We start from the raw sequence: 12,285 nt of genomic DNA on the forward strand, positions 1-12,285 counted from the left end.
TTTAACTGAAAAGAAAAACTTGCGAATCATAGCTGGAGCACATGTTCAACATGCAGTAGGGTATTCTAAAGTACATTAAATTATTTGTGGAACGCATGTGTGTTAGCGGCTTGTATATATATATGCATGGACCGAACCAGACTGATTCGAAGCACTCTAATCAGCAGTTTCAACGACTTTCTACATTTTGCAGCTGTTTGGCAGCATTAACTCATTTCAACTGCATGTCTTGATTGCTTATTGCATGATGCTCTTATATGCTTTATTCCTCGAAGCTCATCCGAGGCTTGGCTGTCATCAACAAGTAGGCCGTGGCACTTTGTTTTGCAAAAACAAGAAATATTCAGGAATTACTGCAGATAATAAACAAACAAAATAGCTTTAATAGCAGCACAAACAATACCGATGTTTTTTATAGGACAATGAAAACCATTCACACCCACTGCCTAATTAATGCACGTAGATAGATAGATATGTAGGGCTTGACGTCCCAAAACCACCATATGATTATGAGAGACGCCGAAGTGGAAGGCTCCGGAAATTTCGACCACCTGGGGTTCTTCCACGTGCACCCAAATCAGAGCACACGGGTCTACAAGATTTCCGCCTCCATCGGAAATGCAGCCGCTGCAGCCGGGATGCGAACCCGCGACCTGCGGGTCAGCAGCCGAGTACCTTAGTCACTTGATCACCGCGGCGGGGCAAAATTAATGCACGTAGCCTTGTAAGTGCTATGTAAAGTACTTGTTCGCAGCAGCTGTTTAAAAACTCGAATTGCATCCAACCACCAATAATATTCACTGTCAGCACTGCCTTGCAATAGTGCTACCTTCCTGGTCTACATCACACATCACATTTGATAATGCCATGGTGGTCCCTCGACGGTATATGCTGTCACTTGCTGCCTGCTTGCACTTGAACGCGCTTCAAAATTTAAAGCTTTTGACCCTTATATCACTGAATGGAAGCAAGATAGCTCGCAGCGCTGCCGGAGCTACACGGAGTACACTTTCAGTAGACTTGTCAGTATATATAATATAGTTCCGGCTAAACTGTTTAATTAAGCATATGCAAGGGTTTTAGCTGTGCTTTTTGCATGACACGCTACAGCTATAAGAAGTACGTTTTGCATGTACTTCGCAAACTCTGAATTACTGTAGCCATTACCAGCTGGTAATCGCAATAGCCTCCCTAACCAAGATGACCTAAAGCAGCACGGCAGCCCCCATACAACCCAGACCATCTGCTTTCATCCAAATTTGTGCTTTTTACTGGCGCTCTACCCAGACAGAAAAAATAAGCGGTATAACCTGTCATAACTTAGTCTCATCTAAACCTGAAGACAAGGCATCAGGTATCTTTGGCGTGGGAAAAATACTGTCATCTAACAACCCAGGGATCCAGCTGTATGCAATAAATAAAGCTGGTGTAGCCAACGTGCTTAGAAAGAACCCTATGTGCACATAACTACTGCACTGACCAAAACACATCTACCAACCTTGTACGTTTAACTTAAACCAAAAAATTGCAGCACAACCACTCGTACACTGCTTCCCATAAAACTGATTACCACAAGCTGTTGTTATGTGCTGCATTTTTTCTTCTTTTGATTAAAAAACAGATCATAACTGAGCTCGTAATATATATATATATAAATATATATATATATATATATATATATGTTACATTCTAAGATTAACTATAAAAAAGCGTAAGTATAAACATTACTTACCACTTTCTCTTTCTTACAAAAGAACACAGGAAGGCCTGTAAAAAAGTTATGCCATAAACCTAAAGGTGGCAAGGACAAAATTTTCCAAGCATTTCGCCCATGGTGAACATGGTTAAGTGAGAATGCACGGGGTGATGCTATGAGGGGTATTTAATAATTCGCACTAATATATTTATTAATCACACTATGGTGCCTTTATGGTGTAATAGTTCCTGAGAATCGCAATTTGATCACACGGGGGAGTTTACGTTAACTCACTGGCGAATGCCAACGGATTTTAGCTTTACTCCCCCTCATAGCATCTCTCGTGCATTCGCACTTAACCATGTTCACCCTCGGGGAAATGCTTGGGAGTTTTATTACTGATGATGATGATTAAAGTGTAATTAATGAATTTAAGTGTTGTTTGTCATGAAGCATTTGTACACAGATACATTATATACGAAGTATTATTTATTTACACTTCACGACGCGTCCGGACGAGCAAAGCCCAGGGCTCGCACCCTTTCCCGCGCGGCACGTTCACTGGCTGGAACGGCTTCGGGAACATCCACTCGCCGTTGACGATTGCGAGTGGCGTCTCGACGCCGGCCTTCATCGCCCTTCTCCGCTTGACGCTTGCGTTGTCATTCCGCTTGTTGGACCGCGTTCGCGGCTCGATGCTGACGCCTCATCTCGGCCTCGCGAGCACGCAGTTCACCATCCGCTGCACGCTTCGCCCGCTTGTCCTCGGCCTCACGAGCGCGAAGTTCGGCATCCTCTGCACGCTTCGCCCGCTTGTCCTCGGCCTCGCGAGCGCGCAGTTCGGCATCCGCTGCACGCTTCGCCCGCTTGCACTCGGCCTCGCGAGCACGCAGTTCGGCATCCGCTGCACGCTTCGCCCGCTTACGTTCGGTCTCACGAGCCCTTCGCAGCGCCGCCTTGTCTTCCAACGTCGGCGAAACCACCACGGTACCGTCACCTCCAACGACGGGTGCAGTGCTGGCATTCGGTTGTACTGCATTCGTTGTTGATGGTAGCGTTGCCTCCGGGACATCCATCGCACGACCCGCTCTCGACGGGAGACTGAGAGAGAAGGCGGGCGCGAGAGAGAGGGGTGCGCGCGCAGCTGCAGCGAGCGAGGAGAGCGGAGGAGCGAGCGAAGGGGGAGGGGGTATAAGGCGCGTTACTGACACCGATATCAGCATCGCGTCCGTGGCTTATTCGATAGAGCGTCGCGCTGCGGCCCGCCAAGTCCTCTTTCTTTTAAAGATAGAGAGAAGACTGCGGACCCCGCCGATGGCGGTGGATGGTTTGGGGTCGCTTATAAAGTGTATTCACACTTAAAAAGAGTGATAGCTCGGCTGAATGATAAAATAATAAACGTTAAGTTTTTGCTTGCCTTGGACGCAGTAAGCCTTGCATTGGCAAAACGTAATCAAGCGCCAATCACGTGGCTGATCTCAGCATCTGTTGCCTTGCATGTTGTACGTACAGCAGCTGGAAATAATATGCATAGCAACCAGGACCATCATTTTTTTTCACGAACAGTAATAAGTACACCAGGACATAAAAAATTTGCGTCCCCTTACCAAATACAAGACGAACAATGTTGAGCTCCGCTGCCCGTCATTTGCCTTTTCTTCCAGTATAGCTGTACAGTACCGCTACACTGTCATGAAGAAGCCTCTTCATTACTCTTTTTGTGGTCGTGCTTATGTCACAACCTCCAATTTGGCCCAGTTCTTTCACCTTGAATGAAAAGATGTTGAAAAAGATTCACACAATACTCTTGTAGTCCTGGAATTTTGAAGCAACACATTTTGTTATTGTTGAACCAGCTTGCAGCACCTGCAATGAACAGCATCACTTACCAGTGCAGCAAAAATGATGCTGTTTTCCAGACTAGCTTCAAGTGTCCTCAATTCTTCCTCAGTTGTAGCAGGGTAGAGGGGCATTTCATTTAAATCCATGGTATTTTCAACTGTGGTGTCTTGATTTAGTCGATGCTCAATTCTTGTCAGAACTGCACTTTGTGCAGCTAGCTGCATTTTTAAATGCTCAACCTGCGTGAGCACTTTTGCAAGAACTGATGGAAAGAAAAAAATGTACCATATGATTGCACTGTCATGTCGATTTTTGAGCAAAAGAAAGGCACAGCATAATACCACAGAAAAAGAAATAAAATAAAGTTTGACAGATCGGCTGCTGATGCTTGCACTTGAATAAACGGTGAATGATACAATTGGCTCTTGATAAGACTAGATTAATGTAAACTATTACACAAAACAAAAGAATCGGTGAAAAAAAAACTGCTATACTAAGCAACAACTTTTCTGGGCACTGCACGGAAAGCTACGGAGGTGGAGTTTCTGCACATGTAGCACTACGCGAAGTAGTCCGCTTTGGCGTGCGTCTCTTAACGCTATAGAAAGTGACGGGGGCGCACCATCAGTGGTTCATGTATAGACGCAAATGTCGCTTAGCGTTTGAGGTGCACGTAAAAAGGTAGGACGTACAGGGTTGGTCAAAAGTTCTTAGGCCACTATCTCATGTATTTCTAAGGCAGCGTCGCCTGGGAACTGTTGACCCCTCCTGTACTTTTGTGTCAGCCACGGCGCGGTTCCGCGTGACAATAGTATTACATACGTGCAGTAGATTCACTTCATCGAGAGTAGCAGCTTTAAAGTGCAATGAAGTCATTTAGGCTTACCTTCATATACTATCTTCACAAGCGTGAACGAAAAGCTCGCCGGTCTCGTCGTCACGATCGTCTACGCTCGCCAAGAAAACAGAAAGACGCTTTCATGGTTGCCAACTTGAGCCAAAACATAGAAAAATTAAGCGCTGCATCTGATTAAAACTGCTAGTGCTGCAACAAAAAACATTTTCGCAAAACAAAACAGATTGTAATTCAATATAGGAAGTTTTTGTTAACTAACTAAAGTATGTTTTTTAAACATCAGTAAAATTTCACTAGTGCAACCATCTCAGTTGAGCAAAAACAGAGGTAAAAACGGGGCTGCACCAGTGAAGTGGCTTAAAATGTAGAAAACTAGGTTCTGTGGTTAAGTGGTTACAGTCAACGCCTTGTTACACTAAGTAGAGCCGTAAAGCAAGCTGCGCTATAGCTGCAATGACCCATTGGCGAAATTAGCGTCGAAAAAATCGTAATGGTAACAAATTTTGATGTGGGGCATCGTCTCGAAACGTATGGAGCGTGTGTGCATCATTTGAAAAACTGTAGGGTTCGTTCGTGATTTGTTCGTGTTGCGCCATGTATATGCACTGGACGCTGACATTCGGCGCACAGTTTGGCCTTCACAGATCTTGAGACTCTCAGCGCTCGCTGACTGTGCTTTTGATTTGATCGTGGAAAGTGGTCGGTGCGTTGATCGGTGCCAACCTGTCCCACCTTACGGCATGTTGCCTGGAATTTGCTTACTGTGTTCAGCGTGTTACCAATTAGGTTCAGTTCGTGGTGCGGTCCAGCAAGGGTAGCTAGCCCAGCTGCACACTGCCTTTGCGCGCTGTCTTCACGCTTTGCATTCATGATTCACCGAAGCGGCGAAGACGAGAATGTGCCCGTTGACCATATTTTGTTGGTTGCGGTGTCATGTCTGTGCACGGATTGACTTTCGGCAGGACATTTTCTGACTAGTGTTCAGCTATTTTGACCGAGTGGCCGACTGCATGATGTTGTACAGCCTACGAGGTGTGTTACTGGCACACTTGTGTTACGTCTCATACATGTAGCTTCCCTAATGCTGTTCTGGCTAAGGAGTTACGTTAGCGTAATGCTTTTCATAGAACGTCTCATTTTCGGCCAAATTTATTCAGGCTGTGCTCCAGGTGAAATGTAGAAACTAGCCTCATCCTATTAACGCAGTGCCTACAATCCTGACCGAGTTGCAATACCTCCAATAATTTAACACAATTTCAAGGTGCACATGACAGAAACGGTGTGAAATCTAGTATTGCCTCTTGTTTAAATGTTGTTGCACAAGAGCAGACTGCACACAGAGAATGTACAACATGACTGTTCGTGTTAAAGGTTCCTACTGCTCTGTTTTCTTTTATGCACTGAAATTTAAACAGCCAGACTACTTTCACTGTCATGTCCTTATGCCTGGCTTTTTATAGTTTTAATAATAATATTATCGGGGCGTTTACATGCCAAAACCACAATATGAATATGAGCGCACTGTAGCAGAGAGCTTTAGGAATTTCAACTATTTGGTGTTCTTAAACGACATTGCACCGTACAATTGTCGATCTGGTGTTCTTAAACGACTTCGCACCGTACAATTGTCGGAAAGCTTAACTCGAACGCTCTGCAGCGTGTCTTGTACTGGCTTGACTGAGGCGAGCCGCGAAGCACTGGGCACTGTTGACGAGATAATAGCTCGGTAAGCTTCGATTGTATGTTGGCATGCATGCGTAACACCTCGGCAACAAAAGTCAAAGCTGCGTGGCGCTGGTGTCAACCAAACTGCTTCAGGACATATAGTGGAGCATTCGAGCTAAGCTTACTGACGACTGTACATGGGCCTCTGGCATGTCGCCTGTAGCTTTGGGTGCTGATTGCTAGACGGTGATTGAAAACAAGCCAGAATGAGGAGCATTCTTTACATGCTCACGCTACCATACTTGTTAGGAACAGTAATTCTTACTGAGATGAGAAATGTTTTGACATGTTAATTATAAAAGCCCCTTCAATTATCTTAGATTTTAGTGAATGGGGAAACTATAAACAATATTTATATCGCTTCTAATGCAGTGACGTTCAAGAATTGGCAAAACTTGTTCTAGACTGCTCAAGGCTCGAAACAGCAAAACTGGACGATTGTGAAGACTTATATGGTTGCTTATAGGCTTTAGCTAGGTGATGCTGGTTGTTTTTACGTTGATTCTTACATCAAAGAAGCCCATAGACAGTCACAGGCACGACACGGTTATTCAAATTCCAGAGACAAAAACTCTCCCTGAAACTGAGCGTCCACACCTCTTATAGATCGATAGGCACGTCTTTAGCACAGGCCCTCCATTGCTTCGGGGTCTTCTCGCCGCTGCTGTTGCCTTTCTAATTTCCTAGTATTTTCTCATAGGGGCTCAAGGGTCTTTGGTTCGCTGTTGCTTTAAAGTGATTTGTTGGGCTAACTGTTGCCTTCATCATTATTAGTGAACCAGGGGCGAGTAGTAAGATTTTCCCAATTTCTGTCAGACATACCCATTTATGATGATGATAGTTTTCTGGTAGGCTGCATAAAGTCACATACCTCTTACAATGATAGTTTTTTCCACCGACTCGCGATTTCCTAAACCGCTTCGCTGATAGAAGTCTAAAGGATCGTGAAAGCCCTGGTGAGGTCACGCTACAATGTAGTCTCTCAATTATCTTAAGTGTCTTGTCTTTTAAGAATTACCAGAATCTAAACATCTTCTGTAGTATGGTAGTTAACAATACTTACAAATATTCTGTCTATTTTCAATATAGCTTGCATTTTGCCCCACCATGAGTCAAATTTTTGAGCTTACAAAACATGAATTGGCCCAAAATTATTCATCTGCAGTTTGAACGCAGCCCAAATGAAGTCTATGGAGCTTGACCTAAACCGTGAAGTTATATTAATCTGTTCCAATTACCCTGCTGTTACTCGTACTGTACCAGCTAGTGTTGCTTAGATAAGGACAAACCCAGGCGTACATAATATATACCTGCAATGCACAATCACTAGAATGTACTTGTAGTACCGAATGCACACATTTCAATATAACTTCCAAACTGCTCATCATACTTCAGCCCACACACATTACTATAAGGCTTTCGACTTACCTCTTGTTTGCACCGTGACCCACTGTCGTTCCTTTGCTAGACCACCCAGGACTGGAGCGGTCTTTCTAAGAGCATCATCATCATTCAAACTTGGATAGCTTTAGCGAAGCCTTAGAATCTTTCTTTTATTACAATAATTGTTTGGCTCACTCCCGCATGTAAAGCATTGGGACCTCAATAAAAAAATTGCATTACTGTTTTCCAACCTTTTGTGAGTCACCAGTGTTCTTGGGAATCAGCAGGGGCATGCACATTTAAAGCACCATTTGCCCAAGCCACACCAGCACTCCCCCACCACAATGCAACCACCTCCCCCCCCCCCACCAAGACTTAACTCATTCATGCCGACGACGATGGTAGTTTGGTACATATGTACTTTAAAGTACATATGTACATATGTTTCTCACACATCACTGTAGTATATACCACAGTGATGTGTGAGAAACTTGAAAGCTACTACAAATACATGACCAAATGACAGCTGTGCATGACATTTCAAGCAGTAAAACCAGTTCATAAGTGTGCATAGAATGGTTTCAATATCAATTGAAGAATAGTCACATATTGATTGCACTACATGTTATTGTAACTATCATTATCTGGTGTCACTTAGCAAAAACCAATTACATTTCTTAAATAAAATTTAATATTTTCTCTGTACATCATGAAGTATTTTCCTGCAGCTTTAAGTTATTAAATTTCTTGGTTAATGGGCATTTTCGGCAAATAATGATGATAAAATATTACATGAACATTACCGGAATGTTTACCTGTTATGTTAATTCTTTGTGCAATTTTAACATTTTTTAATGTTTTAAATATAACATTCAACATTCAATATTTTGTTTGAATGTTGTACTAATGTTCCACATTCAACGTTATTTTAACAGTGTATTTCTAATATATATACAACGTTTTACATACAACAAAGAGCGTTATATGTTTCATGTAAAACGTTTAGACAATGTTGTTGGAAAACAAAACGTTTCTTCAACATTCGCAACAAAAATACAACGTTACTTTAATGTTTTGTGCTACATGGGTCGAGCACACTGTGATTGGCGAAATTGTCCGCGTTGAGAGGGGTAAACCTATGGGCGTGTTTGCCGTTAGGGACAGAGGGGGGGGGGGGGGGGCAAGGTTTTTTGCAGGGCGCCTCCTTCCTATCAAATCAGTGTATGAGGCAGATTTTACGCCCCTTTTTTTAGATGACTAAAAGAGTGCTCCGCTGCCTAGTCGATGTATATAGAACAGATTCCGCACCCCCTCCCAGGTGACTGGCCCGCTTTGCCCCCCTCGTGCGGACGCCTATAGGTAGGCCTTTCGGAGAAGCTCTTCGCATTTGTAGACGCCTTTGAAATGACTTTTTCAAAGTCCTTTAGCTACAACGAGCTTCACAGTGACAGCTGGAAGAGCTTGTTTCTTCCTTGAAAAAAAAAATGCCTTACTGGGCTGCGCACATCATGGTCCGAGCCTCACCAATCAAGTAAACTCACCAATCAAGTAAACAAGTTTTTTTCTGCTCACCCATTTGTGTTTTTACACAAAGGTACTCCACAAGGAGCGGCATCTTTCTGTGAAAAGAGGAAGTACGTGAAGCTCAGGCGCATCACCTAGGCTTGCAGCCCAATGTTCTGTGGGGTACTTGTGAACTAAAACCTTTTTTCTTGGGGATAAAAAAGGACATGCGGCAAATTATTAAAAATGGATTGTTGTAAACAGATAGTGAGTCACTACTCGGAAATGCGTTGCATGACCTGGGTGCAGAAAATAAAAGGTTTTCATCTAGATACTGCTCGTGATTCTCGTCTCCGAGTATGACGTTTTGAATGATGGGGCTTTATTTACAGATTAGTGCTTGAGGAAATGATGGTTCGCCATGAAAAGTGTTGCAAGCAATGACCCACAACCGAGTTCATCATTCCACTCTTCTACCACTTCACATCGATAAAATGTTTCAGTGCCTTCACGCGCTCACTTTCGGAACCCTGTCGACCTGAGGATATTTCAGTTCCGTCGCGCGCCCGCGTAGGCATCCTGTTTTCCAGAAGCTAATTAACATATTTTCTCGGTCGCCATTTGAGGCCATGCACGAGCAAAAAAATATATTTTAAATGTTTCACAATGCCCGCGCGCGTGGTTAATTGCAATCTCTGCGCAGCGCATCGCCGCATTGGGTGAAGTGCAAACGTGTGCCACCGCCATCTGGCGGTTTTCTCCCAAGACGTTACGCGCTAGCCGGCGCGTTCATCACACTTTCCTATTCTAGCCACTGTACATACGCACATGCACTTTTAGCCAGCTGCCATCTTTGCCAGTGTGATGATGATGATAATAGTGAGACCATTTTCCTTTGTAGCGGGCGGGCGCTACGTAATAATAAATATTACAATAAAACAAAAAAGTAAAAAAAACAAACGGGCACTTTCATCATTTCTTTTACGGCTTGCGGCGTGGTACGCGTGATTGTAACTTGGAAGTGTGACAGCTTGGGCTAGTTGGTATGGCATGACAATAGTTATAGGGAGAGAACAAAACGTGTCGTGTCCTTCATGTCCTTCTTGTCCCTGTGTCGTCAGTTTGTTCTCGCACTATAACTATCGTCACGCGTGATTGGTTAGAATGCTCGCGTCTAGTTCGTACCTTGTGCCGCTAGGGCCGTAACCTACGAGCAGCGTGGCTCTAGTCAGCACCTCTTCACTCAGCTTCAGCGATTGTGGTGATATTTTGGTCAACAGAACCCTCATATTGCATAATTCTTATACAAAATAATTCAAAAATACATATAATAAGTCATTCAGAAACATAGGTTGCCCTACACAATTCTACGGGTTTCCACGTTTGTCAACCAGTCTGCAATAAATACTTAACCTGCTCACTCAACCAGCCATCTAAGCGAAGCTGTAGTTACATATGTGTATATTCCATTAGTTCATCACAAAATCAACAGAATGCAGGCGTTCTTACTCCAGTGCCATCCACAAAGTAGCAAAAAAACAGGTTATATAGGTAGCGCCACAACGGCAAGTGGTTGAACGAGAGCGGAGATACGCGCTCCCGTAGAAACTCCGCCATCTGGGCCAATCAGGAGTACAGTAGGTTGTGCTTGCTAGGCCTACTCAAACTGGTGAATGTTCTGTGGGCTACTTCCAGCATGTTTCGAGCAGGCTCTCGTCACCCGGCATTTGTTTCCTATTTGCCCACTCTGAGCAGATTTCCCCCCGTCTTCTTCGCTGCAAGGAAAGATCAACAGCAAAGTATGTTTCTGAATATGTGCCGTAGTATTGCTTGTGTAGCCTTCGTAGCTGAAAGTTAACGTGTTGTTTTATGTGGGCAGTGTTGCCGACTATGCCTTCAGTATTTCGTGGTGAACAATGAAGGCATAGTCTAAATATATCTGTGTGTCGCGGTATTGCATCTGTAGTGTTAGTAGCTGCTATAGCTGGCGTACTTCGCGGGCTGTGATGAAAATGAAATCATAATTTGAGTGTTTCATGTGTTAGTACCAAAGAAGCGTGTGTAGTGCACGTGCCAAGCTCTTAATCATGAAAGTCTTCTTGCTTGTTACTTTGTAGTGTCGTACTGGTGTTATAATATCACAATTTATTTCTCACAATCATGTTCCGAAAGAGGCCCATTGTGAGGTTGACAGTTTGTTTGAAGCTTTAGCAGAGTGTGACTCTGTAGCATCACATGCACGGGTTCATGGCAGCCCAGACACGGTTGCATATGTATACCAACCAATCGAAAAGTTTATATATATATATATATATATATATATATATATATATATATATATACATACCGTATTTACTCGCGTAATCCTTGCACTCCCCACATCGCCCAAGAAAAATATTTCTTTTTTCCTCGAGTAATTATCGCACCCCAGAAAACTGCCGCAATAATGTCGTCTGCTCGTTCCAGCCACTGATGATGATAGCGCACGCCATTTGGCATCATCTCTTAAGCGTCAAGCATACTATTGCATGCAAATTCAATCCAATCCAAGCCAAGCTGAAGTGGCCAGTGCGCGTTGCGGCGCGTTTTGTATGCTGTGTCGGTAATCTTGGCATATTATGGTGTGATACTGAAGCTACACGGCTGCTTCAAGTTGCAAGTGATAGATGACAACGGCACTAAACGACGGCAACAGGGCCGCCGGTAGGCCCTTCATAGTCTACGAGTTTTGTGATCGCTACTGGTGACGGCAGCTGAAAGCCACCAAGACGCGTTGGGCCTGCCGTGGGCCTAAAACTGGGATTGATGGTAAACTTTATTTCGTCAGAAGGAAACTGCTGACGATTCTGTTAAATAGTCATAAGCCCAATACTGATGTCCTACGCTTACCTTTTGGGGGAATCTTTTGGGCGACGAACGCTACCATTGCTCTCGCAACGCCCACAAGCTTTGCGTATGGTATTCTAATTCTCGACTATTTGCTTGCACTTTTTGTGTCTCAAATAAATCTTGCCTTGTGTTGAACCTCTACTTTTATTGTTGAGGTAACTCTTAATTAGTACTTCTCAAAGCTTGCTGTTAGTTGCTGGTGTGAGAATACCGATTTGCGGCCACTTCGTTTTTTTTTTTTTCGCTCGGTACGCTCTCGTGAAAAGTTCTTCCCGCGTAATTCTCGCACCCCCCAACTTAGCATCGCTTTTTCTGCAAAAAAAGTGCGAGGATTATGCGAGTAAATACGGTACATTATTTGAAACATGAATATAGAGCTAAGGTCAATGAA

General features: G+C 43.8%; 1 protein-coding gene across 3 annotated transcripts; it reads right to left on the reverse strand.

Moving 5' to 3' along the window:
• Positions 1-363: 363 nt before the first annotated feature.
• On the reverse strand, positions 364-7,856 carry LOC142786357 (uncharacterized). 3 transcript variants are annotated; one of them, XR_012889020.1, is made up of 5 exons: positions 3,586-7,847; positions 3,304-3,463; positions 3,114-3,211; positions 1,733-1,767; positions 364-653 (listed from the first exon to the last, which is right to left on the reverse strand). XR_012889020.1 is itself a non-coding variant. In XM_075884010.1 (4 exons), exon 4 carries the CDS (start codon positions 2,917-2,919, stop codon positions 2,359-2,361), a length of 561 nt encoding a protein of 186 aa, XP_075740125.1. In that variant the 5' UTR covers positions 2,920-3,211; positions 3,304-3,463; positions 3,586-3,800; positions 4,425-7,856; the 3' UTR covers positions 1,778-2,358. The 3 variants fall into 3 exon arrangements, 2 of the variants coding, with proteins under 2 accessions (XP_075740125.1, XP_075740124.1); XM_075884010.1 differs by lacking the exons at positions 364-653; positions 1,733-1,767 and having other exon boundaries at positions 1,778-3,211; positions 3,586-3,800; positions 4,425-7,856; XM_075884009.1 differs by lacking the exons at positions 364-653; positions 1,733-1,767 and having other exon boundaries at positions 1,778-3,211; positions 3,586-7,856.
• Between the last annotated feature and the right edge of the window lie 4,429 nt (positions 7,857-12,285).

The sequence above is a fragment of the Rhipicephalus microplus genome, unplaced genomic scaffold (assembly GCF_043290135.1).
Source record: "Rhipicephalus microplus isolate Deutch F79 unplaced genomic scaffold, USDA_Rmic scaffold_23, whole genome shotgun sequence".
Classification (NCBI taxonomy): domain Eukaryota; kingdom Metazoa; phylum Arthropoda; class Arachnida; order Ixodida; family Ixodidae; genus Rhipicephalus; species Rhipicephalus microplus.